The 26719-nt window shown below is 41.4% G+C and overlaps 1 protein-coding gene across 2 annotated transcripts in view; it reads left to right on the top strand.

Annotated features, from left to right (window-relative positions):
* The window catches only part of gria4a (glutamate receptor, ionotropic, AMPA 4a), a 117687-nt gene that overhangs the window by 57426 nt on the left and 33542 nt on the right, over positions 1 to 26719 (top strand). For both annotated transcript variants that reach the window (XM_078243990.1, XM_078243981.1), the window contains exons 6-11: positions 10845 to 10898; positions 11751 to 11909; positions 16290 to 16457; positions 17911 to 18015; positions 18783 to 18893; positions 26256 to 26462. In XM_078243990.1, coding sequence (XP_078100116.1) covers positions 10845 to 10898; positions 11751 to 11909; positions 16290 to 16457; positions 17911 to 18015; positions 18783 to 18893; positions 26256 to 26462 — 804 coding nt within the window. The remainder of the gene's footprint in view (positions 1 to 10844; positions 10899 to 11750; positions 11910 to 16289; positions 16458 to 17910; positions 18016 to 18782; positions 18894 to 26255; positions 26463 to 26719) is intronic.

Here is a 26719-nt window from a genome sequence, read left to right as displayed (position 1 = left end):
TATAGTGGGACATATCAAGTTACGTACACAACTATGAGGGTGAGTAACATAAATTAAGCACATAGCATATGGCGCTAGCCATAGCTAGCCTAGCTTGATGTCCGTAAACAAATAGCTTTTCTTTATACCGGTAGTTTAGCTAGCTAGATTGAACGACATATGACGGACAGTATGTTTTACAACTAGTATTTAATGACCCCACTTTGTATTTTTTCCTTGTTTGGTTAACCATGTTCCTGGGGATTTGGCTAATTTCAGACATGCTAGCATATAGCCTAGCTTGATGTCCGTAAACAAATAGATTTTTTCTTTATAGTTTAGCCAGATTGAGACAAACATATGATGGACAAAGTATGTGTGTATTTAATGACCCCATCTCTTTGTAATTTTTTCCTGACTGGTTTAACCTTGTTCCTGGGGATTTGGCTAATTTCATGTTAGAGCCAATAGTAAAACCTAAACTGTAATATAACTGAAAGAACACCAGAAACTGGATTGTTTGTGTCCGTTTATGCATCACTGTTGTGTGTTGTTCATCAGAATTTAGTCTTCATTCATTCGTATAACATTAGTTTGAAAATGATGGATTCATATCAGTCTGTATAAAACGTTGCGTGTGCACAAACACTACTTGTCATGCGCAAAGTGTCCCGGTTTTAGTTCCAGGAAATCTGTCAAATTTAATTTTATGTAATTTCAAATATTCGTGTACTCTCACATTGAATTATATAGCTAGAGTACCCGAGTTGGTTACTTGCAAAACAATTCGAGACACAGCCAGTAAAAGTGATCCCGATGGGTCCTGGCTAATGCCACCATGCTAACCCTGCTAACGGCTAATGTTACCAGAAGAGCAGGCAAGCAGCCACGGCTGCTTACAATGTATAGCTTCTTCAGCGGCCGTAGCCGACAACGTGTGAGGTATTTGTGCCAAGAGAGGGAGGCCATATCAGGAAGAGAGGTCCGTGGAGTTTGCAGTGAACATGCCGCTTAGGTCGGGTAGAATCTACCTGGTTGGACGCCGCTCATATTTTTCGAAAGATATGCACGGAAGTAGAAAGCATGGACTTGGCCACTTGTTCGTGACCTCCTACTTCTGAATGTATCGACTGGAACACTCCTGAAGCGTATACTGCCCCACGTTCCGGAAAGAGGCGCAGCACCGATGCTGCTAACACTGGAGTCGCCGCTAGTGGTGCCTCACAGCTTCAAAAGTGGGCATCGTCTGTGTTTTGTCATTTTAGAACCGGAATGGTCGTAGTATCGGTTCTCGCGGACATCCCTAATCCATCCATCCATCCATCCATCCATCTTCATCCGCTTATCCGGGTCGGGTCGCGGGTAGCAGCTCCAGCAGGGGGACCCCAAACTTCCCTTTCCCGGGCCACATTAACCAGCTCCGACTGGGGGATCCCGAGGCGTCCCAGGCCAGGTTAGAGATATAATCCCTCCACCTAGTCCTGGGTCTCCCCCGAGGCCTCCTCCCAGCTGGACGTGCCTGGAACACCTCCCTAGGGAGGCGTCCCCAGGGGGCATCCTTACCAGATGCCCGAACCACCTCAACTGGCTCCTTTCGACGCAGAGAGCAGCGGCTCTACTCCGAGCTCCTCACGGATAACTGAGCTTCTCACCCTATCTCTAAGGGAGACGCCAGCTACCCTCCTGAGGAAACCCATTTCGGCCGCTTGTACCCTGGATCTTGTTCTTTCGGTCATGACCCAGCCTTCATGACCATAGGTGAGGGTAGGAACAAAAACTGACTCGGTAGATTGAGAGCTTTGCCTTCTGGCTCAGCTCTCTTTCGTCACAACGGTGCGATAAATTGAATGTAATACCGCACCTGCTGTGCCGATTCTCCGACCACCTCCCGCTCCATTGTCCCCTCACTCGCGAACAAGACCCCAAGGTACTTGAACTCCTTCACTTGGGGTAAGGACTCATTCCCTACCTGGAGAAGGCACTCCATCGGTTTCCTGCTGAGAACCATGGCCTCCGATTTAGAGGTGCTGATCCTCATCCCAGCCGCTTCACACTCGGCTGCGAACCGATCCAGTGAGTGCTGAAGGTCACAGGCCGATGATGCCATCAGGACCACATCATCTGCAAAAAGCAGCGATGAGATCCCCAGCCCACCGAACTGCAACCCCTCTCCACCCCCGACTACGCCGATATCCTGTCCATAAATACTACAAACAGGATTGGTGACAAAGCGCAGCTCTGGCGGAGGCCAACTCTCACCTGAAACGAGTCCGACTTACTGCCGAGAACCCGGACACAGCTTTCCGCTTTGGTCGTACAGAGATTGGATGGCCCTGAGAAGGGACCCTCACCCCGTACTCCCGCAGCACCTCCCACAGTATCTCCCGGGCACCCGGTCATACGCCTTCCAGATCCACAAAACACATGTAGACTGGTTAGGGCATACTCCCAGGCTCCCTCCAGGATCCTTGCGAGAGTAAAGATCTGGTCCGTTGTTCCACGACCAGGACGGAATCCGCATTGTTCCTCTTCAACCTGAGATTCGACTCATCGACCGAACCCTCCTTTCCAGCACCTTGAGTAGACTTTACCGGGGAGGCTGAGAAGTGTGATACCCTGTAATTGGCACACACTCTCTGGTCCCCCCTTTTTAAAAAAGGGGGAACCACCACCCCGGTCTGCCACTCCTTAGGCACCGTCCCCAGACTTCCACGCAATGTTGAAGAGGCGTGTCAACCAAGACAACCCCTCCACACCCAGAGCTTTAAGCATTTCTGGACGGATCTCATCAATTCCTGGGGCTTTGCCACTGTGGAGTTGTTTAACTACCTCAGCAACCTCCACCAGGGAAATTGATGCCAATCCCCCCTCATCCTCCAGCTCTGCCTCTACCATAGAGGGCGATTAGTCGGATTTAGGAGTTCCTCAAAGTGCTCCTTCCACCGCCCTCTATTACCTCCTCAGTTGAGGTCAACAGCGCCCCATCCTTACTGTACACAGCTTGGATGGTTCCCCCGCTCCCCTCCTGAGGTGGCGAACGGTTTTCCAGAAGTACCTTGGTGCCGACCGAAAGTCCTTCTCCATGTCTTCTCCGAACTTCTCCCACACACGCTGCTTTGCCTCTTTCACGGCAGAGGCTGCAGCCCTTCGGGCCCCTTCGGGTACCTTGCAACTGCCTCCGGAGTCGCCTGGGATAACATATCCCGGAAAGACTCCTTCTTCAGTCGGACGGCTTCCCTGACCACCGGTGTCCACCACGGTGTTCGTGGGCTACCGCCCCTTGAGGCACCTAAGACCCTAAGACCACAGCTCCTCACCGCAGCTTCAGCAATGGAAACTTTGAACATTGTCCACTCAGGGTTCAATGCCCCCCAGCCTCCACAGGGATGCACGAAAAGCTCCGCCGGAGGTGTGAGCTGAAAGTCTGTCGGACAGGGGCCTCCTCCAGACGTTCCCAATTTACCCGCACTACCCGCTTGGGCTTACCAGGTCTGTCCAGAGTCTTCCCCCACCCCCTGACCCAACTCACCACCAGATGGTGATCGGTTGACAGCTCCGCCCCTCTCTTCACCCGAGTGTCCAAAAACATATGGCCTCAGATCAGATGAAACGATTATAAAATCGATCATTGACCTTGGCCTAGGGTGCTCTGGTACCAAGTACACTTATGAGCATCCCTATAGCTCGAACATGGTGTTCGTTATAGACAATCCATGACTAGCACAGAAGTCCAACAACAAACAACCACTCTGGTTTAGATCAGGGAGGCCGTTCCTCCCAATCACGCCTCTCCATGTGTCTCCATCATTACCCACGTGCGCGTTGAAGTCCCCCCAGCAGAACTATGGAGTCCCCCGACTGGAGCCCCATGCAGGACTCCACTCAAGGTCTCCAAGAAGGTCGAATACTTGAACTCTTGTTTGGTGCATATGCACAAACAACAGTCAGAGTTTTCCCCCCACAACCCGCAGGCGTAGGGAGGCGACTCCTCTCGCCCACCGGGTTAAACTCCAACGTAGCGGCGCCAGCCGGGGGCTTGTGAGTATCCCTCACACCCGCCCGGCGCCTCACACCCTGGGCAACTCCGGAGAAGAAAAGAGTCCAACCCCTATCCAGGAGTATGGTTCCAGAACCAAGACTGTGCGTAGAGGTAAGCCCCACCAGATCTAACCGGTAGCGCTCCACCTCCCGCACAAGTTCCGGCTCTTTCCCCCACAGAGAGGTGACATTCCACGTCCCCCAGAGCCAGCCTCTGCTGCCCGGGTCTGGTCCGTCGAGGCCCCTGACCTTCACTGCCACCCATGTGGCAGCGCACCCGACCCCAGCGGTTCCTCCCACAGGTGGTGGGCCCATGGGATGGAGGGATGTCCGCCACGTAGCTTTTTCGGGCTGTGCCCGACCGGGCTCCGTGGCAAACCCGGCCACCAGACGCTCGCTGACGAGCCCTCCATCTGGGCCTGGCTCCAGACGGGGGCCCCGGGCTTCCTCCGGGCAGGGTCACTTCATCCCTTCCTCGATTTTTCATAGGATTTTTGAACCTTTCTTTGTCTGGCCCCTCACCTGAGACCACTTTGCCTTGGGAGACCCTACCAGGAGCACAAAGCTCCAGACAACACAGCCCTCAGGTTCATAGGGACACACAAACCTCTCCACCACGATAAGGTGATGGTTCCCGGAGAATCTATAAACATATATACCAGCGCATAATGCACATGCTCATACAGCTACACACACACACACACACACACACACACACACACACACACACACACACACACACACACCAGTAGCAGCATCCCAGACAGATAGCCAGACAGACAGTTTCTTATGGAGTTATATTCCTATCTTTATTCAAGAGCGCATTATTTCAATTTGAGAGCATTTCTCACTAATATTACATTCAGATGTTGCAATAATTTCCCTCAAAACCTTGCTCTCACACCCAAATAGTCACTGCTCGCGCTTGGATTTGCTGTGGTTGTGCTCAAACTTTGTGCTTGGACTCAAAACCTTGCTCTCACACTCAAATAGTCACTGCTCGCGCTTGGATTTGCTGTGCTTGTGCTCAAACTTTGTGCTTGGACTCAGATATTTCTCCTTGCACTCAGGCTGATTCTGCGCACTTGCAAATCTTCTCCTCTCGGATTTTTCCTGCGCTCTCGGTGTGTCAACCCTATCAAAATTCAGCAACCAATAGAATGCCAGCTGTAGTGTTGACCAATGAAATGATCCCTGCCCCGTTGAGGGTGCGTTCGTTTTATGTTAGAACATCCGTTGCAGAGGGCTCCCTCTGTAACCATGGATCTGTAACCCAAGTTCATTTACCCCCGCCGTCCATCACTTTGTTATTAGTATATGTCAATAATGTGCACAGAATGGTCAACGCTATTTCACCTGCACCCATCAGGAAACGGGAGAAAGCTTTGAAGTGGGACATATCAAGTTACGTACACAACTATGAGGGTGAGTAACATAAATTAAGCACATAGCATATGGCGCTAGCCATAGCTAGCCTAGCTTGATGTCCGTAAACAAATAGCTTTTCTTTATACCGGTAGTTTAGCTAGCTAGATTGAACGACATATGACGGACAGTATGTTTTACAACTGGTATTTAATGACCCCACTTTGTATTTTTTCCTCGTTTGGTTAACCATGTTCCTGGGGATTTGGCTAATTTCAGACATGCTAGCATATAGCCTAGCTTGATGTCCGTAAACAAATAGATTTTCTTTATAGTTTAGCTAGATTGAACAACATATGACGGACAGTATGTGTGTATTTAATGACCCCACTTTGTATTTTTTTCCTCGTTTGGTTAACCTTGTTCCTGGGGATTTGGCTAATTTCATGTTAGAGCCAATAGTAAAACCTAAACTGTAATATAACTGAAAGAACACCAGAAACTGGATTGTTTGTGTCCGTTTATGCATCACTGTTGTGTGTTGTTCATCAGAATTTAGTCTTCATTCATTCGTATAACATTAGTTTGAAAATGATGGATTCATATCAGTCTGTATAAAACGTTGTAATGTTAAGTACAATTTTATCACTATAATAAAAACAGATCTAGAAATGATTTGCTCCTTAAATAGCATTAATGAATACAAAGCAAACTGAAAAGTAAAAAAACAAGCATTTTGTTTTCTTTTCTTTTCTTCCAGTTGAGGCTGAAGGGCTCGACCAATGCTGCATCATAGCAGCACAGTGTCTTATCACCAACCCATGAAAGCTAGAAGTCATCCTGCTGCTCCAGATCTACCTACTGTATGACTGGCTACAGACTACAACCATCTGCAACATCATCAACAGCTGCACTTAAAGTCTCTTGGGGTCATATGGGACTCGGTTGTTCTCCATACTGCATCATACACTATATTATTTTTCTGTTTTGTTATATTAGTAGGCTACAGACAACACTAAGAATCATTATGTAATCACAGTATATATTATTCTGGTGTACACTGTTGACTTGACTCACTGCTATTGACTATACGTCACTTTAGCTTGCTACTACCTCATAACTTTACCTTAATTGCTCTTGTATAGTTAATTTATCTTCTACTAGTTGTATATACCTCCTATTTAATTCTACAAACTCACCTGTACCTGGGTCATCTGTTTGCCAATATCAATGTTCCTGCTACAGTAAATCCTACAGGAAAAGTGTACTGCTTCACAGGAGTATGAACCATACGCTTTTTAGGTTTCGTGTCAAATATTGTGCAGTTTGTTATGAATTACTCATTGCTTTGACAAGGTAAATTAAAGCTGTTTAACAACCTGCAAGTTTTTTTTTTATAAAGATTACAGAACATGAAAAACCTATTTGCCTTGATAAGGGTTTTAATTTGTTGCAAATATGAACATGGCTTTAATAATCTATCTTATTGCACTGAAAAACTACAATGATTTAAGAAATATCAGTGATACTTATCAACAGTTATTGAATTGATTGTATATGTGGGCAGACATTACAGGCACCTATTCATGTAAGCAGAGAACACAATAGTTTGTTCTCTCTTTTATCACTTGGATTTTGCCGGTGATGGTGCAGAAACAGGGGTGAAGTCCTTGTAGATCTCTGGCACTTTGAGGACAGACAGATCCAGCAACTCTCCACTGTTGTCTTTGTATAGTGTGCTCCTATTTAAGACAAATTCATAGACATCAACACATAAGATATTAGATGTACATAGCTTTATTTAACATCATTACTATCTTACCTTACCTTCTCTGCTTTGGATTTGTGGACATCACTTTAATTTTCTCTCCCGGGCCTTGTTATGCACCCTGTGAATTTAAGCAAGATAAAGAAATGATAAGTGCGGTGGCCCTGAAGTGCAAATCACAACAGCAAATAGAAAAACGCAACAGCAAATCATAAAACACAACGGCAAATAGGAAAACACAACGGCAAATAAGAAAACAGAACGGCAAATATGAAAACACGACAGCAAATATGAAAACACGACAGCAAATAGGAAAACACGACAGCAAACATGAAAACACGACAGCAAATAGGAAAACACGACAGCAACTATGATAACACGACAGCAAATAGGAAAACACGACAGCAAATAGGAAAACAAGACAGCAAATATGAAAACACGACAGCAAATATGAAAACACGACAGCAAATAGGAAAACACGACAGCAAATGTGAAAACACGACAGCAAATAGGAAAACAAAACGGCATTAACTTCTACCGGAAAAGGTAGGGCCTATTTAGCAGAGGACGGAGCCTCCTGATTGGACAGACGGACTGTCTCTCTGTTAAAAGTAGGCGCTTTTCCGTGTTTGTCACCTCTCCTTCCTGTTAAAAGACAGACAGTTCGTCTGTCCAATCAGGAGGGTCCGTCCTCTGCTAGATAGGCCCTACCTTTTCCGGTAGAAGTTAATGCTGTCGTGTTTTCCTATTTGCTGTCGTGTTTTCCTATTTGCTGTCGTGTTTTCCTATTTTCTGTCGTGTTTTCCTATTTGCTGTTGTGTTTTCATATTTGCTGTCGTGTTTTCCTATTTGCTGTCGTGTTTTCATATTTGCTGTCGTGTTTTCCTATTTGCTGTCGTGTTTTCATATTTGCTGTCGTTTTTTCATATTTGCCATCGTGTTTTCCTATTTGCCATCGTGTTTTCCTATTTGCCGTTGTGTTTTATGATTTGTTGAAGTGTTTTCATATTTTCTGTCGTGTTTTCCTATTTTGCTGTCGTGTTTTCGTATTTGCTGTCGTGTTTTCCTATTTGCCGTTGTGTTTTCCTATTTGCCGTTGTGTTTTATAATTTGCTGTTGCGTTTTTCTATTTGCTGTTGTGATTTGCACTTCAGGGCCACCGTAGATAAGTGTATGTAACATGATTTTACAATTAAATTATTATCAGACTTGCCAACGTTCTTGGTTTGTGCCACTACTGCCTGTCCTCTGCACACAGGTGAGTACAGGGGGAACCAATGGGATTTTGCGTTTGGAGTAATGTACTGACTGGAACAACACAGTAGTGTGGTTGTACAACACTGGTCCATGCACACAGTGCAGCTGTGATGCAGCTCAACAGGGGTACTTTAACCCCACCTGGAAGAAGAGAAACTGAAACACAATACTTGTTTTTTTTTCTGTTCAGTTTGCTTTGTATTGATTTCATTAGGGTAAAAATAAATAACTGCTATTTTAAATAGTGTTTTATTATAGGAGTGAAATTGTACTTACAACTTTCTATACAGATATATATGAATGTTATAACATTATTATTAAAATAATGTTATAAGAATTTAGAACAACATCTGAAAAACATACAACAGTGATGTAAAAACTGATACAAACAATCCAGTTTCTTTTGTTTTTCAGTTATATTACAGTTTCGGTTTTACTATTGCCTCTAGCATGTCTGAAATTAGCCAAATCCCCAGGAACATGGTTAAACAAATGAGGAAAAAATACAAAGTGGGGTCATTAAATACCAATTGTAAATACACACATACTGTCCGTCATATGTCGTTCAATCTAGCTAGCTAAACTACCGGTATAAAGAAAAGCTATTTGTTTACGGACAGCAAGCTAGGCTAGCTATGGCTAGCGCCATATGCTGTGTGCTTAATTTATGTTACTCACCCTCATAGTTGTGTACGTAACTTGATATGTCCCACTTCAAAGCTTTCTCCCGTTTCCTGATGGGTGCAGGTGAAAGAGCGTTGACCATTCTGTGCACATTATTGACATATACTAATAATAAAGCGATGGATGGTGGGGGTAAATGAACTTGGGTTACAGATCCATGGTTACAGAGGAGCCCTCCGCAAAGGAAGTTCTAACATAAAACGAACACACCCTCAACGGGGCAGGGATCATTTCATTGGTCAACAATACAGCTGGCATTCTATTGGTTGCTGAATTTTGATAGGGTTGTCACACAAACAATCCTAGAGCGCAGGAAAAATCCGAGAGGAGAAGTTTTGCAAGCGCGCAGAATCAGCCTGAGTGCAAGGAGAAATATCTGAGTCCAAGCACAAAGTTTGAGCACAAGCACAGCAAATCCAAGCGCGAGCAGTGACTATTTGAGTGTGAGAGCAAGGTTTTGAGGGAAATTATTACAACAGCTGAATGTAATATTAAATGCTCTCACATTGAAATAATGCGCTCTTGAATAAAGATAGGAATATAACTCCATAGTTTCTTAGTTGGCTTTTGTGGTGAGTGAATAGAAAGACAGAGACACACACCAGTGTTTACTTAGACAGGCATACAGACACAAACACACACTGCCGACAAAGTGGGCTCTGCGGTGCTGGCATTGGCAAGCACCCCTGCTCTGAGACAGAGAGTGCTCTGTTTGACTGCCCCTGCCAGCTGTGTGTGTGTGTGTGTGTGTGTGTGTGTGTGGGGTGCATAGCTGTTGAAATGTGTGGATGAGAGAGATACAAAAAAAAAGTGAGCAATTCAGTAATTAAGTTTAGGCACCATGTTAGAAAAAGATGCTTCCCCTCCTTTGTCAAAAATCTCACAATGCGCCATATTTTACTCCATCCCACTGTACACATATAACGATGACAGAAAACATTACAGATTTTAGTTTTGTTTAGAATTACGCTTTTGACACTACTGTGCCAAATCGTCAGCCATTCAATCTCACACAAACACACCACACAGACAATAAGTAGTCATATCTGTTCACTGGCAACATGCATTGACTATACGTGAAGTGAAAAGAACATTGTAGACTGGATTTTGTGGTTTTAGTTGTCTGTATTTAACCACATCTTAATCAGGCTTTATTTGCAATTAGTTGATGTTGTAGGGAAAGCTGAAAAACTTAATATATCTGCTAAAAACGTAGTCGGTAAACATTTAGTGTATTTTTTTCAATAAGCACGGGTTGCCTGTCTTCTGAAATTACATTTGCCTTGTAAGAAAAGGTTGCCTCTTGTGCAGACTGTTGGATCTTGGCACCTATATTTACAGGATGCAGGGATTTTTAAATGAAATTGGATTAGACAGGTTAACACAGCCCTAACCTAGAAAACACATTGCTGAAGCTCTTTAAATGTTCCAAAAGGCTGCAGACTCTGAGCCAGCATGGCACAGAGCACAAGTGAAGTCCTCACAGGCTCATCATGCTTTTAATCAGTACAGGAATATAACCACAGCTACAGATGGGAGGGAGTCCCCTTTATTTATGTTTTTACACCCCTGCCCTGCTCCCTAAAACTAAATTAAACCCACTGTAACATCTCTTGCCAGTTAATTCAATGATTCATACGTGAATTGAGAATTCTACATGACCCCTGGTTTGCCACACTACATGCATTGCCAATATATAGCAAATAAATGATGTATTCTCTCCCTCTTTCTCTCTCTCTGTTTTCCTTTCTAGGCTGTCAGTGTGGGGAAACATGTAAAGGGTTACCATTACATCATAGCAAACCTGGTAAGAAGTCAGGGGAAGTCAAGGCATTGCTTGTCGTTGGCTGTTATTTTGCGACATGTTTAGTAGAATGTTTGTGTGATTTTAATAGCCTACATGAGGATAATTATGTTTTAATATTTCAAAGAAACAAGACTATTTGGTAAAAAGACACACAAAGTTATTAAGATAAGGTCTTACATTATTAGAATCAGCCATGACACACAATCAATCTCTGTCTTTTAAGCCAACAGTACTTACCCTTATTTGACATCCAGCTTGTCCCAAAGTTGTTCTTTTGTTGTTTATTAGCAGAAAAAACAAGCCATGTTTGCCAGTTACACATTAATATTCCCACCAAGGTGCCATTGTTTCTTTTCAGAAACTTCAGAATTTATACATTTGTCCTCCTTAACAAAGTCAGAGCTGCAGGTAGCTGCCAGAACTCATGTCAGTATAAGAAGTATTGCTTCAACCTTAATCCCTAAAATCTTTTCCAGAGCAGTTCTCTCTGGGACGGTGAAAAGGGGGCCAGTGAGCTCAGGTCAAGCTAGATAGACTTTTAGCAATTAGCATCCATCAACCCAGGATAACCCTCACATGTCTTTCCTCTTTACCTCTCCCAAATGGAACGCTCTCCACGACAACTTCACTATGAAGTGTCACTCTGCAAAAAGTCACACACTCAGCTGTGGGAACCACTCCATATTGTGTAGGGGTATAAATAATCAGATACACTGTTGGAGTATGTGGACTATGATTCATCAGCAAAAATTCCACACACTGTGTCGGAGGGTTTTGTATTCCACTTCCACTCTGTTCTTTCAGTGCTTGCATCATCCCTCATTTCACCTTTTCTTTCCATCTTTCTCTCAGGGATTTAAGGATATATCTCTGGAGAGGTTCATGCATGGCGGGGCCAATGTGACTGGTTTCCAGCTGGTGGACTTCAGCAAGCCCATCATTATTAAACTGATGCAGCGCTGGAACAAACTGGATCAGAGAGAGTACCCTGGATCTGAAAGCCCACCTAAGGTGAAATAAAAATATGCTGTCCCATCCTTAAATATAAGAATTGGAAAGATTTGCCACTGTAAGTTGAAATATGTGCAATGGTGGGTTTTGTTATGGAAATGTTCATATAGCAGCCCTTATTCTACCTCGGCTACTTTATACAGGAAACAAAAATGCAGAACTATACTCTACTCTTACAAATGAAACAAAAGCTCTTTTCCACTATAACACACTGTCAGTACATCTACATATATACTGGAATATTGTGCACAGATACACACACACACACACACACACACACACACACACACACACATATTTAGGGGTGGTGGCATTGGTTTGCAAATATTCTTTTGACTTGACTTCCCTGTCATGTCTGTCCAGCATGATATTCCTCCATGATGTCTCAGTCACCTTTTCCCTCTCTCTTTTTCCTTCCCCTTGTTTCCAGTTCTGTATCCAACTGCACAATTGCATCCATTGTATATGTGTATATGTGTATATGTGTATATGTCATTGTCACTCTTATTGTATATCCCTTTTCCTCTTTCTATTCACCATACTCAATGTGTTTTTTCTCTTACTACCAATGTCCCTTCCTCTGTCACATTAGTGTTCCCTTCATTTAGTCTCTCCCACTCCCCCTTCCTTTCTGTCACTGTCTTTGTCCCTCTCTCCTCCCTCAGCACACCTCTATTGACCGGGTTTTGACCTGCAGCCAATTGCGTTTGATTTGTGCATATCTGGAAATATGGCCACCTACCTATTAAAAATACATCATCCTGCTGCTATCTGTCCTTTCCTCTTTGGCTCACACTCACATGCAGTCACTCTCTGAGGAAACGCACGCTCAGTGCTGCAACTTTATATTGATGGTCATATTCTTTTATTATTGGAATGTCATTTTTCACCCAAGGACCTGTGTTAATTGGCTTATCATCATTCTTAGACTGACCTGATGAATTTTCATTAGTTGATGGCAGCTGCATTAATTGATCCGTTTACACGACAGTTGGTGTGTTAATGGAGGTAAACTTATTATGCATGTGTGTGTGTGTGTGTGTGTGTGTGTGTGTGTGTGTGTGTGTGTGTGTGTGTGTGTGTGTGTGTGTGTGTGTGTGTGTGTGTGTGTGAAAGATAGACACAGTGAACATGCTTAAAAATACAAAACCAAGGTAAACACAACTGCAGGTGCTCTCAACTTTCAGAACTTTGTGAACATATTTGATTAAGTGCACTTAAAAGGTTCTTTTCCCTCTTCCTAAAATTATGTTTTACCAATGCCTTTTGCAAACAAGGAAATACGATTTTGGTTTTTTAACACAATTACACAAAACCAGATATCTCTAGTGACAACAGATGCTTCCAAATTGCTCTAGGCTTATTGGTGCTGTGAAAAAAGTGAGCTCAGTTAGCCTTGGGCCAACTCTTAGCCTAAGGCCAAGTAGAACTCTGGTCTAATAATGTGTGGTGTGAAAAGAACTATGGGGACATGTCGCTTTCACACTGGAGACTGGATTTTGAGCTGGCTGCTTTTAGCCATCAATCAAAATCTCTTAACCCAGTAATTCTCAGCTGCTATGCTTTGAAATGAGCTCTCGTGTGCCTGGAGATTTTGTTGAAGAGTGATGAGAATGACCAGTGACCTGGCAAAGAAATGTATTAACTTCATCAAAATTCCGCCACAATGCTTATGATCACACATATTTTCTCCAAGTTATAGCTTTTTTGGGGCTAATCACACGTTTCCCCTAGTTGCATGGTCAGAATATGAATAGGTTCACAACATCTGTCTAAGCGTATTTAACAGATAATGGGGCTGCCTTTATCAATCTGTGTCCTTGTGTAAAGCATTTAATGTTTGCCAGACACCAGTGCAAAGCTAATTTTATAAATTAAATGTGTTTCCAAATGGTTTTAAAGCTTCTGTCTTAATTTTTCATTTCAATTTCTCATCTCATTTGACAACAAAAATGAATGAAAGAGCTTTGTGTTTTTCAGTGTGTTATTAACCCAGCCTCTGCTATATTATGCTACCTGATGCTCAGTCTATGGTGAGATAATTTAAAAGCATTAAAAAGCAGACACATGTACACAGTCTTTGCATTGGATTTATACATTGTTGCGTATATATTTCCTCTTTAGCTGCACACACGCATGAAGCGAATGGCCACTCGCGCTGTTGTCCATTTATATTTTTTTTGACATGTTTCAACCTTTGGGCACAAATAAGACGTGTGCTTAGCTTGACACTGGCATCATCCTCTATTGGTGCCACATTTACTTTTGTTTATTACGCTGATGTTGTGAGTCATAATGGCTTGATTATTTATTACACAACTGTTATCTGATTTGCATAATCAATATTCCAATATTACTTTACGAGTCCAGAGTACATGAATACATGAATGAATTAATGAAGACTACAACTTCTTATGCTTGCAACATCGCTTTATCTCACTCAGGTCAATTCTCTCATAAAAGTCTTCATACACATGGTGTAAAGCGTGAACGCAGCTATATACATTATAAATACACTGCTTACATTTTTTTTTATGAATATAAGCTTCTGTGTGAAAAGTGGCACATGCTTTCTTGCATACATTGTTTATAAAACTGGTCTTTGGTCTGGTATGGAATGGTAAACTTGTAAAACTAAACTTTTGAGAATGGTTGTTTGCGCAATTTTCTCTCTTTTGACTTGTGGATTTTAGCTGAAATTTGAGATTTGAACCGACCGTAGGTATATTATCCAGAATTAGGTGTTTAAAAGAAAAAGCCAATACTGTTTTCTATGTGTACCAAAGGTGTCTCTGTCCTTCCTGTGACAGAAACAGAAAACTAGTTGGCTCAGTTTTGTTGTTGTTTTCGCCTTGATTTGGATGCTATAGCCGTCATATGTCAGTTGCACACCTAAAGGCTTCTTTAGTTTCAAAGGGGAGAGATGAAAGGAGGATGACATGGTTGTGCAGCCTTCTAAAACGCACCTGGTAGGATGCAAAGCAAGGGATGTTAGTAAGAGAGTAACCTACCCGCAGAGGCATGGAGAGCATCGGCAGTCTTTCAGTCGACTTCCCTCCCGTTTTCACTTGTTTCCGTGAGGATCCGTTTCATGTGAAGGCAGCCTGCTGTGTGTTTGCCTCTCTCTGTGTTACGCTTTGTGTCTGTGTGTGGGCTGGGTGGGTTTGTTGCTGCTGAGTGTGTGGTGCTGTTCCCCACTGCGCTGTGTTACATATAATGAATTTGTCAGACAATCTGTCAAGATCACCACTACTTTTAAGAGTTTCATTAGACAGATACTGGTAATTTCTTACCCTTTCTCTTGCTTTCTATCACGTTTCAAAGGTCCCTTCAAAGTCTTTACTTCTGAAGTGCCACATCCTATTTTAGAATAAAACTACATTCCTACTAAATCTTGGGAATCCACATTTCACCATCATAGGGAATTCCCTAACAAAGTGGATTTAATTCATGGATTTAAATGTGTTTTAATGTCATTTTAATGGCCCAGTGATTGTATTTGAAAACTATAAGCCTGTCTAAAACTGGCACATTTACGGTGACGTTACATTTACAGTGATGTTGATTGATGTTCACCGGTGTTAACTGTGGAAGTCAAATAAAAATCAGAGCAGTGAGATAGATTGAGGCACAGGTCAGCATATTTGCATACTAGTGAGGATAGTTCATATGGAGTTAAAATGTACTCAGGTCTGATGCAATAATACAGCTGTTACCAGATCAAATTGGTTCTCATTTTAGGCACAGCCCTGCAACACTAGCATATTCTACTTTGGCTTTGTAAATCACAGAAAGCATTTTTTCAGACAATGTGTGCTGTGTAGAAAAGAGAAAAAGACAATATGAATGTTTTGTTTTAATGCTACTGAGCATCAGACACATGATGTGACGTGATTTTGCTTTAAAATGACTGGACTGGAATACTGTTTTGGAAATATTTCTTTTTAAGGAATAGTTTATCACCCACCACCAAACTTCAAATCACATCACTTCAAAAAGCTGTGACTCTTGAGTTGTATATTAATAATATATAATAATAAGATATTTTTAATTTTGTTTATTTGAGAAATTATTATTTAGTTTAGTAGTTTCTAGAAACACACAATTATCGACTTTCAGACTATCATTTAAACTGTTATGTAGATCTAAACTTTTATGTAGATACACTAGCACCCTGAGTAAAGTCAGTGTCAGTTTCCACACAGGGTCTTCTTAAATTTTCAGAATGAATTGTATGACAGGACTAATCTCTGTCATACTGTGTACTGACATAGAAGAAGTATTTATTTACCTGTCTAAAAAAGTTAAAAAAGTTAAAAAAAAATTATAACATTTCTTATCCGGTCTCTTCTTCCGTCCTGTTTTTCCTCCATTCTTTAGTATACCTCAGCTCTAACGTATGATGGTGTCCTTGTGATGGCCGAGGCCTTTCGCAGCCTTCGCCGTCAGAAAATTGATATCAGTCGCCGTGGCAACGCTGGTGACTGCTTGGCCAATCCAGCTGCTCCCTGGAACCAAGGAATAGATATGGAGCGTGCACTTAAACAGGTTGGTACAAGTTTAATGTTGTATAGTTTAGTCAAGACAGCTTGCAAAATGCTAAGACAGATGTTCACACACACACACACACACACACACACACACACACACACACACACACACGCACAAAAGCAATGCGTAAAAAAGCTGTCATGAAAAAGGGAAAAAATGTTCCAGAAATCAATGCCGACATTTATGTGTTATAAATTCTTGTTGGGACTTTGATGGAGCACCCACCAGACGCACACACTTGCTGTAACACACAAACTCGTATTGCTATACTTGTGGGGAAATTGTAATGACTTTCATTTCCTTTCATTACTCAGGTACTTACCATAGCATTAACAATAAGCACTATACAGTATATCTTTCTCCACCCCTTACCCTAACTTGATAGTCACAATTTTAACCTTAACTCAAACCATGTCTTCACTCTCAATTCCTTGTCAACCTTGTGGGAACAGATGTTTTGTTATCTGATAAATTATTTGCATTATATGAACTATTCATATTATATTTCGGGAAGAAAATCCTTGGTGCTACATAATCATAATCCTCAAGATCTACTTAAAATCAAACCCCATTTTTGATAATATCTATGGTCGCCATTCTTTCTGCAATAGCCATTAAATGTATTTACATCCAGTAATTATCCCTCTATACTATTGATGGTCACCATTCTTTTCTGCATTAGCCATTGAACGTATTTACATTATACGTAATTATCCCTCTATAGCAGTTTTCATTGTAAGAAGGGGGGTCCGCGATTCTTTCACTGGATTCAGATTGCCTTCCTAAGCACAAGAACTAACAGGAAATGATGCATTACTGTTTGTAATATTATCCCATTGTTACTGCTAATGTAGTCTCGCTTTGCCAGACCTATCTACACAGTGCTGCAGAGGAAGCTCTGGCTAGTCCTTCCTGGATAGGACAATTAATGGTCAGGGGTTGTTTGCATATCTTTAAATCAATTACAATTATCTTTACAATCATTCCCTGAACGAACCAAGCAGGCCTACCTTGTTGTATGATCCAAATGTTCCTTAAAATTTAGCATTTTCAGCCTGTAATGTTGCTCACAGGTTCAGGTAAATATTGCTTGATGCGACCGGAGTTTAAAGTTAACTCAAAGAAAGAGGAAAGTGAGAAACATCCGGCGGAACTTCCGAAACATTATTTTAAGGTATAAAAGAATCTTTGGTGTTGCTTTAAATCTGTTAAACTACTTGTAAAAGACTGCTTGTTTGGCTGCACTGTAAACAGATACTAAACTTCTTTTCAATTCCTGACAAGTAGCTGCTCAAGGAGTGTTCCTCCAGAATTCTTGGACTTTGTCTTACAGTCAGTAACTTTGGGTGTTGCCAAATCAATCTAGACTGAAATCCTAAGGATTACAACTTTAAAGTGCTTTGTCTTTATTTGTCAGCAGTCCTTACTATCATTGTTGCTATAAATTCAGGTGCGCATTCAGGGCCTGACTGGGAACATTCAGTTTGATCACTATGGTCGGAGGGTCAACTATACCATGGACGTGTTTGAACTGAAGAGCAACGGACCACGCAAGGTAGGCTCCCTCCTCATGGCTTAGAAACAAAGACAAACAACACACTCATGTGTGCTGCATGTTTATTTTTTCATCCCTCATGGTGGTTGATTGTTCAAAATTAATAAAACTATTATTTACTGGTTAATGATCTCCATTATTCTCAATAAATAACTGTATTGCTGCAGTTTTAGATATCTTTAGATAACTGCAGTTGAACCATTGCAGCCAGAGTTGTAATAGCTTTTTGGAGTGTACATTGGGGAAGAGCTCCCAGTCAACCTGGAGGTACATAACACTCTGCAGTGACATAAATAAGGACAGTTTGAACATAATCCTTCGTCATAATAGCAAAAAGTAGGAGGAGAAGGCTCAGGTTGCAAGAACTTATAATTTCTCTTTACTGGAAAAGAAAAAGTATACATGCAGTGCCTATAATTAAGAAATAACACCATGTTCCAGCTTCTCAAGTGTTCCTTCGACAGCCATGTGTGTTTATTGAAAGTTCTTGGCTCGCACTCAATGTTTCTCAATATCTTCTACAGTTCCAATGGGAAATCTGTTGGAGTGAGCTCATTCTGTTGACACTTTTTTTTTTAAACTTTTCTCACATAGGTTCCATTCTTTTTTATATCTTTTTTTTTATTTGTGTTTTTGTCTATCTTGATTTTATTGTGAGCATTTTATATTTCACGTTTGCATGAATTGCACCATAAAGACTGATTGATTAGATGAATGTTTTTCTTTTATCACTCATTCTCGCTCTGTTATCACTCTGTTCCTCTCAGATTGGCTACTGGAACGACATAGACAAACTTGTGTTGGTCCAGAATGAAAATGCTCTGTCCAATGACAGCACGTCGATGGAGAACCGGACAGTCGTCGTGACAACCATCATGGTAATGTACCATCAGACTGCTTTCATTTCTGCATATGGGTTTTGTTTGATATTTGGGTTAGGCTGTCCTTCAACACTCACAATGCGGGTATCCAATTCACCTAAACCTTGCTTTCACCTGAGTTTTCAGCTCACATCTATCTCATGTAGAGGCAATTTGTGCATATGTGAATGACACATCAGGTGCACAACAGGTGATTAATACCCCATGTTACATGTTCAAAATTCTTTATTTTTTTCTTTATTTGCAAAGCACGATCAGGTGCACGTACAGAGAAAGGGAGGGAGGATGATAAGCTTAGCTTTTAAGGAAAATTAGTTTGACAAAGAAATAGTGTAAACAAAATTGAGCAGTCCTAATTGGGTTGAAACAATGGGTACAGCGTTAAGGTAGTTAGACAGTACTAGGTGCAGTAATGACCAATGCATTACAGGCATGGTTTTGCTGCTGTAGTGCAGTGGTTTCCAATCTGGGGTTTGGGACCCCTACAGGGAATTGTAGGACACATCCAAGGGGTCAAAAAATGATTAATAACACAGAAAAGGAGAAAACAATACATAGGTATTTCCACTTCAGGAAATTCTGTTAATTTCTTCCACTCATTTCTGCTTTTTTACATTATTCAGGTAAAACAAAGAAAAATGTCACTCTTGGTCATAAGCAGTAGATTTATACAGTATGCAACCAGTATTCATCCATTGCAATATGCATTGCTTTATTTTGAGGGGTCACAAACCAAAAAGGTGAGGAAGTCACTGTACAAGCTATAGATAGAGTTCAGGTTTGAGGCAGGAGTTTACTTTAGTGGCCTAATAGGATACTTTCAATGTCAGAAAGCCAGGGGATGAAGTACAACATGTGGATGTGATATGGTAGAGGTTTTGTTAATGTCAAAAGGAAACTCAGGTTGGAGCAGAATGAGCTGTACGAGTTGAAGAGAGCTCTCAGAGCACAGCCAAAAGGGAGTGGCATTTGTCCAGCTGGAAGATTAAACTAATAGCTCATTAGTAGGCAAATCTAAAACTGACCTCAGATCACCATTTAGAAGTGACCTCAGTCCAGTCTCCTCTAATGGCTTTCACATAGACACTGGTCTGCAGCCCAGTATAATTACTTCTCTTTCTTCTACAAACACGGATAAAGGAGGGCTAATCGGTGGATTTGTGCACATCCTCTGCTTACATTTGATTTCACTTCACCCATCTGCAGCCTTTTTATGGTGGCCATCCTCTTCCTGTAAATGCAATTAGTCTAATTCAATTGGGCATGAAAATGATGCAAGTGAAAGCAACTCAAAAGACTAATTTCAGCCGAGTGATAAAACAAGCCACAGAGGCTTGAGCTTTGGCAATTCAGCATTTTGCTTCAAGCCACGTTGCTTCTTCTTTCAGCAAACTCCTTAGTCTGACCAAAACACCTGTAGTTGTACTGTAGTACTCATACAAATACCTATAAATGGACCAATGTTCAAAGATGTTGATTTAATATTATAATTAGTCTACAGTGCCTCGAGTGGCCAGAAGTCAGAACTGCAAAGAGGAAAACAACCACACATGCTGCAGGAAAGAGTTCAGAAAAATGAATTCAGCTGGGCTAAATGTCCCCAGTGACAGTCCTGCCTCCAGACATGCACACTTCAACTGGCAATATGTTAAACCTCAGTGTGTGTGTGTGTGTGTGTGTGTGTGTGTGTGTGTGTGTGTGTGTGTGTGTGTGTGTGTGTGTGTGTGGTGGGCTTGTTAACTATACTTGTGGGGTCCCGACAGCTTTGTGGGGCCAAAATGCTGGATCCCACAAGTTGAAAGGGCTGTATAAGGGTAGAAGGGTGAAGACTTGGTTTTAGGATTAGGGATAGAATTAGGTTATGGTTAAGGTTAGGGTAAGGGGCTAGGGAATGCATTATGTCAATGACGGGTCCCCACAAAGATAGTGCCACAAACGTGTGTGTGTGTGTGTGTGTGTGTGTGTGTGTGTGTGTGTGTGTGTGTGTGTGTGTGTGTGTGTGTTGCCAACAGCCAGGCCCAAGACAAGCAAATACAAACACATCAACACATTCAAATACATTAAAGGGCAAGTTATTATTCTGTGACAAAAATCCTATTTTGAATGTGTATATTATGTTAATATACCATTACTTATATCACACTGTTGTTTTCCCTGTGGCTGTTTGGCTTGTGTCTCTAATTACATTAATTTGATGTGGTTATAAAAGAGATGAGTGTGCAACTCAGAGTTTGGCGTTACTGCATAAGTTTTTTTCGATGCGTGTTCCTTTCCTATTTCTTCTCACCCATGTCTGTCTGACAACGCCACTATCCTCTCTCTCTCTCTCTCTCTCTCTCTCTCTCTCTCTCTCTCTCTCTCTCTCTCTCTCTCCTTCTCTCCCTCTCTCCCGCTGTCTTTCTTTAACTACATTCCTCAACCCCACACCTCTTGATTTTAACTCCATGCCTCTTCCACCTGCATATTTATCTGTGGATGGTGACCTCAGCAGGCCTTGGCTAACGTTAGCTCAGTCACCTCCTCCTCTTTGCAGCCTCTGATGATGAGGAAGCCACTTCTGCGACACTGAATCCAGGTCTGCAGACAGAGCGACAGACTGAAACAAAGACTCACCTGAGTCGCAGACCCACGGGAAACACAGACAACAGACGGACTGAGCGTCTTTAAAACTCTGTACAAAAACTCAGTGTGCTCTGTTTTTGTTTTGATTGCTTTGATTGCATAAATAAATATGCATATTTGTTTTTTGTTTTCTTTTTAAGTTATTTTCTTTGTTCAGAAGTGGTTTGCACTGCATTGACATGGAAGAAATGGCAAAAAGGGACTGAAGATGCATTGAGCCTGTGAGGTACTGGGATGCCTTGCTCGCTGTGCTCCTGTCTTCCTCTCATGACAAAAGCCATGGACGAGAGCTCTACCAGGGATTCTGTGGCGGCTGTCAAGATTTGACATTTGGCCACACAAAATCACCAGACCATCAGACAGCCATGTTAATTCAGATTTTTTTTTCACTTCCTTTGAGGACACCACAATCACCACCGCCTTCTCTGCTACACTACAGAGAACCGGCAGGAAAAAATGACCTCACCAAAATGTCTTATTTTATCTATCTTTCTATAAATGTTGTTTTGTATATTTTCGGAGGAGAGTGATGTGTGGACAGGTCCTCGTATAAGTTCCTACATTTTGCAGCCCTCAACTTTCGATACCGCTCTCCGTCTATCTTCATCTTTCTGCTCCGCCACTCTGTTAATCTACTCAGTCTTGCTTACTCAGCCATTTCTCCTCAACTGTATTCAGTTCCAGTGAGAGCTCCACGCTTGAATGGAAAGGTATTCAACACTATATCACTACACTTCACATTATAATGGTGCCGTTATAAATGTGTTGACTTGTCTATAATGTAACTTTCACACTAGCATTGTAGCAAAGTGCATTAATGGGAACTGATTGTTAAGCCTGTTGGCATTTGCCATGTACACTTACAGTACATCCCTGATGACATGACAATCTCTTGTTTTTTGCTTTTGCTTCGGCCCTAGTTAACTGCAACATACACAATGCTCCTTGTGCTTCTCCTAGTGATTTGTATGGTTAATTGGCTTTAATATAATATTAAATTATTAAAAAAAAATCTTTAAATGTATTTTTTTATTATGGATCGATTACCAAAAGGTGTAGCACACAGAGCTTTAAAGAAACCTGTACAGTCCACTCACTGTTACATTTTCTCACACAGTGTGTTTATAAATGAAAGGTCAATGTTCCTATCCCACAAGGCTCTTCATTAGGTTGCAGGACACTCATACATAGAGCTGAAGGTAGGAAATTGACATTAAGGAGGTACATTATTTTTGTGATCATATAAAGTAGGTCAAATTACATAAATGGAAGACAAAAAAAACAAGTTCAGCTAAAATGTATAAAACAACAAACAGTGTTGTGGATGCTGGTTGACTGGCTGATGGATTGAGTGGGTGTTGGTTCAATCATTATAGACAGACAACAAGGCTTTTTTTTCGGCTGGCTGGTTAGTTACCTGGTGGACTGACTTTCTCAGCAGCTGACTGTCTATGTGGCTGGCTGACTTTCTGGGAAAAGCTTTTGAACTGGCAGGTTGACTCGGTTACAGACCAACTGGCATTGTGACTAACAGACTGGGTACTCACTGACTGACTGCTGAACTGCCTTGCTCTCTTTATGGTTGAATAATCATACTGACTCACTGGCCAAATATGAGACTGGGCAGATGATCATGTACTAGAATTGCAGTAATGAATGAATGAACTGATTGACCAATTTGACTGACTGAAATAGGCTGTGACTAACTAACTGCCTGGCTTGCTTCTTTGGTCATCTGAATGAGTGGCTCGCAGGCTTATTAAATGTCTCGGTGGTTGCCTACATGTAACTCGTACTTGAAAGTCTGGCCTGTTAAATGCTGAACTGATTAAACATCCGGCTGGCAGCCTGAATTAATGACTGGACAGTTAGGTGACTGTCCAGTCGGGTGCCTGTCTTTTTCACTGGCTGGCTAACTGGCTTACATAGCAAGTCCTGTCTGCCTTTTGGCTCCTGTGTGAAGTGTTTCATGTCTTATCAGCCCCAACCATTTGCTTCTACAAAGCAGTTCTCCCTCCTTCCCCCACCCGTTTTCCCTCTCTGTCTTCTCTTGCTTTCCTTACTCCTTTCCTCTACCTTTTTCACATTGTCATGTTTTCTATTCCTTTTCATCTCTCCTTCACACTTTCCCTTTTTTCAGTTCCTATCTCTCTTCTATTCTCCCTATAGCCATCACTGTTTATATTCTGATCTGCTCCTTCATCTTTCTTCTGTAGTTTTATGCAGCCAACACTCCTCCCATCTTTCTCTCCATCCACATTTCCCCCTGTTTCTCTTCACCATGCCCTCTCTTTCTTTTCCTTTTAACCGCCTGATCTTTGATTTCTTTTCCTCCTCTTTCCTCCCCTCTTCTCGCCTGTAATTTCTCGCCATTCCCTGACTTATGATGCAATATGTAACACCCAGACATGATAAAGTAAATACATGTACTGTTATCAAGTACACACACAAACACACTCACACACAGCATTTGCATTATTAGCTTCACACCAAGACAAAGGCTTCTGGGTCAAACTGATAAGAAACCTTAAGGAGGCTTTAAAGTAAAACCGTGCCACTGTTGGTTGAGCTCCCACTGGTATGTATGTGTGTCTGTTTCTGTTGCTTACATGATACTATTTTATATTAAGTAGCCCACTCTGATTTCCAATGTTGTAGTAAAGTAAAGTACAAATACTTGTAAGAAGGCTATTTTGCTTCACTTTTCATTTTAAATCATTGAATTTCAACGGTGAACCATTTTATTTTGCAACCATCTCCATTTCCGTCTCCTCCATCAAATTACGCTGATGTTTATCATGTTAGAAAGTCAAGTGTTTGAAATCAGCAGTCTTGTATAAAGTACTTACTTATGCCCCCTGTATTTTAAGGAAGAACATTTATTTATTTACAATACATTATTCATTCACAAAGAAAATTGGTGTCCTTAAAGGTTGGATTTTTCCTCATTTTTTAAATTAAGGCATTAAGATCAATTTCCAAAAGATGATTTTTTTTTTTTATTCCTCTTTTTAGTCAACTTTAGCATGGGTTCATAAACTTATGAGTGCCACTGTATTTGTTGCTATTTGTTTATGCACAGGGAAATGGAAATGCACATCCAAAGGTTTTTGACAGGTGCTGGAATTGTAGCTTAACTTTACATTTTCAAACGTACACACCATTTAACAGGAAGAAAACTGAGTTGCTGTAGAAACTGATGATGAATTTACTCTCTGGATTTAGAAACAGGAAAAGTCTTCAGCATGCTAACATGCTTAAAATGAAAACGATAGCATGTTGATGTTTAGCAGATGTCACATTTACCATGATCACCATATTATTCAAGTGTGTTAGCATGCTAACCTTCTTTCACAAGACTGAATCATGTTTGCATTTGGAAACATGTTAGCCTATTACTATATTTGAAAAAGGATTTAAAAATGATGGCTCTCTTTTTTACCTTTCAGTCGCACACAATTGCACAATTAAATGGTTTTATTTCAAGTTTGTTTACTAAAGAGAAAGCAGATTCATTTATAAATCCATCCTCCCTTTGTATGTTTTGTTTGTATAGTTTCCAGTGTAACATTTTTCTAATCCCACTGCATGCTTTCATCTGATCTAGACTTGTTTCTCAATTTCCCGGATTGAAGATTGTTCTCTCCAGATCTGTGTCAGAGTGATTTTATTGCTCATTTTAACCCTTTTGAAACATGTCTAAATCCTCTATGATTAAACTGTATATAATATGTTTTCAATGTGAATCAATTTCCTGAATGAAAAATTCAACCCAACATATGCTATCATCTTTTATTGTGTTGTATAATCTTCCTAAACTGTTTCTGTTGGGAGCGTTGGATATTATTAAAGCCTGTTTGATTAAGATTGATGAGATTAGTCTTTGATTAAAAAGGGTTTGATAGCATTGTAATAGGCTTGGTTTCAGTTGGATTACAGGGTGAGCAGCCTCAGGCATAATACCATAACTCACTGCTTCTGATGGATGCGCTGTCACTCTAAAGTGTGTGTGTGTGTGTGTGTGTGTGTGTGTGTGTGTGTGTGTGTGTGTGTGTGTGTGTGTGTGTGTGTGCGTGTGTGTGTGTGTGTGTGCGTCATCCCAAATACATCCACCATCTCACTAGACAACAGTAACTCCCTCTTTGCTTTCATCTTTATTTACTGCATGCACAGAAATCATTCTACCTCTTACGACACATTACCAAAGCAGCAGCCTCCCTCTCTTTTTGTCCTCTTCCCCTGTATTTTCTCCCTCTCTTGTAAATTTCTCTCCTCTCAGCATTAGAGTTGCAGTCAGCTGCATGTTCCAGCAGAAGCATGTAGAGTCAGATGAAAGCAAAAAAACAAGGCACTTGAAGTCAGAAAGACACAATATGAAACATCTACCTCAGACATGGCCTTTATGAAAAAAAAAGCTTTAATTTTAATCCCATTATTATTAACTCTGCAACGGTTTCTATCAAGTTTTGAGTAGCTGTTGTGTTTTCCTGGCACAATAGTTTGTCTGTGAGGTGTTTATAGTTAATGTGGACTACATAAAGATGTGTGTGAATTTCAGTTTACCTTCTCTGTTCTTCATGCATTGTTAAATATCTTATTGAGGCTTGTGTCCAGTTTAATTTGCCAGTTTAACTGCTGGCTTCTCTTAATAAGTTTTCATTTTCCTTTTTTTAATAGTTGCTGCTGTCATGTTCCTCCAAACAATTGTGTCTTTCTCCCCTTATGCTGGTTTTGTAGGAGGGTCCCTATGTGATGCTGAAGAAGAACTGGGAACTCTATGAAGGCAACGATCAGTTTGAGGGATACTGTGTGGACTTGGCCTCGGAGATCGCCAAACACATTGGAATCAAATACAAGATCTCCATCGTACCAGATGGGAAATATGGAGCCAGAGATCCAGAGACAAAGATATGGAATGGCATGGTTGGAGAGCTTGTGTATGGGGTAAGTTTGGATGGAGAATATTTAGACTCTATCAATTATTTTGTTATTTTTACGGTTAATCATTTATTTGTTTAGTCTATTTAATGTAAGAAAAACTGTGAAGAAAGTCCATCACTACTCTCAGATCCCAAGATGATGTCTTCAAATTGTTTGTTTATTCAATTTGATTCAATTCCACATCAACTTCAGTTTATTCATAGTTCATATCACCCAAAGATTCTCTGGCACATTTCAGAGGTTAAAATACATTACATTTA

The sequence above is a fragment of the Sander vitreus genome, chromosome 3 (assembly GCF_031162955.1).
Source record: "Sander vitreus isolate 19-12246 chromosome 3, sanVit1, whole genome shotgun sequence".
In the NCBI taxonomy this organism is placed as follows: Eukaryota; Metazoa; Chordata; class Actinopteri; order Perciformes; family Percidae; genus Sander; species Sander vitreus.
This window is presented reverse-complemented; position numbering and strand designations above follow the sequence as displayed.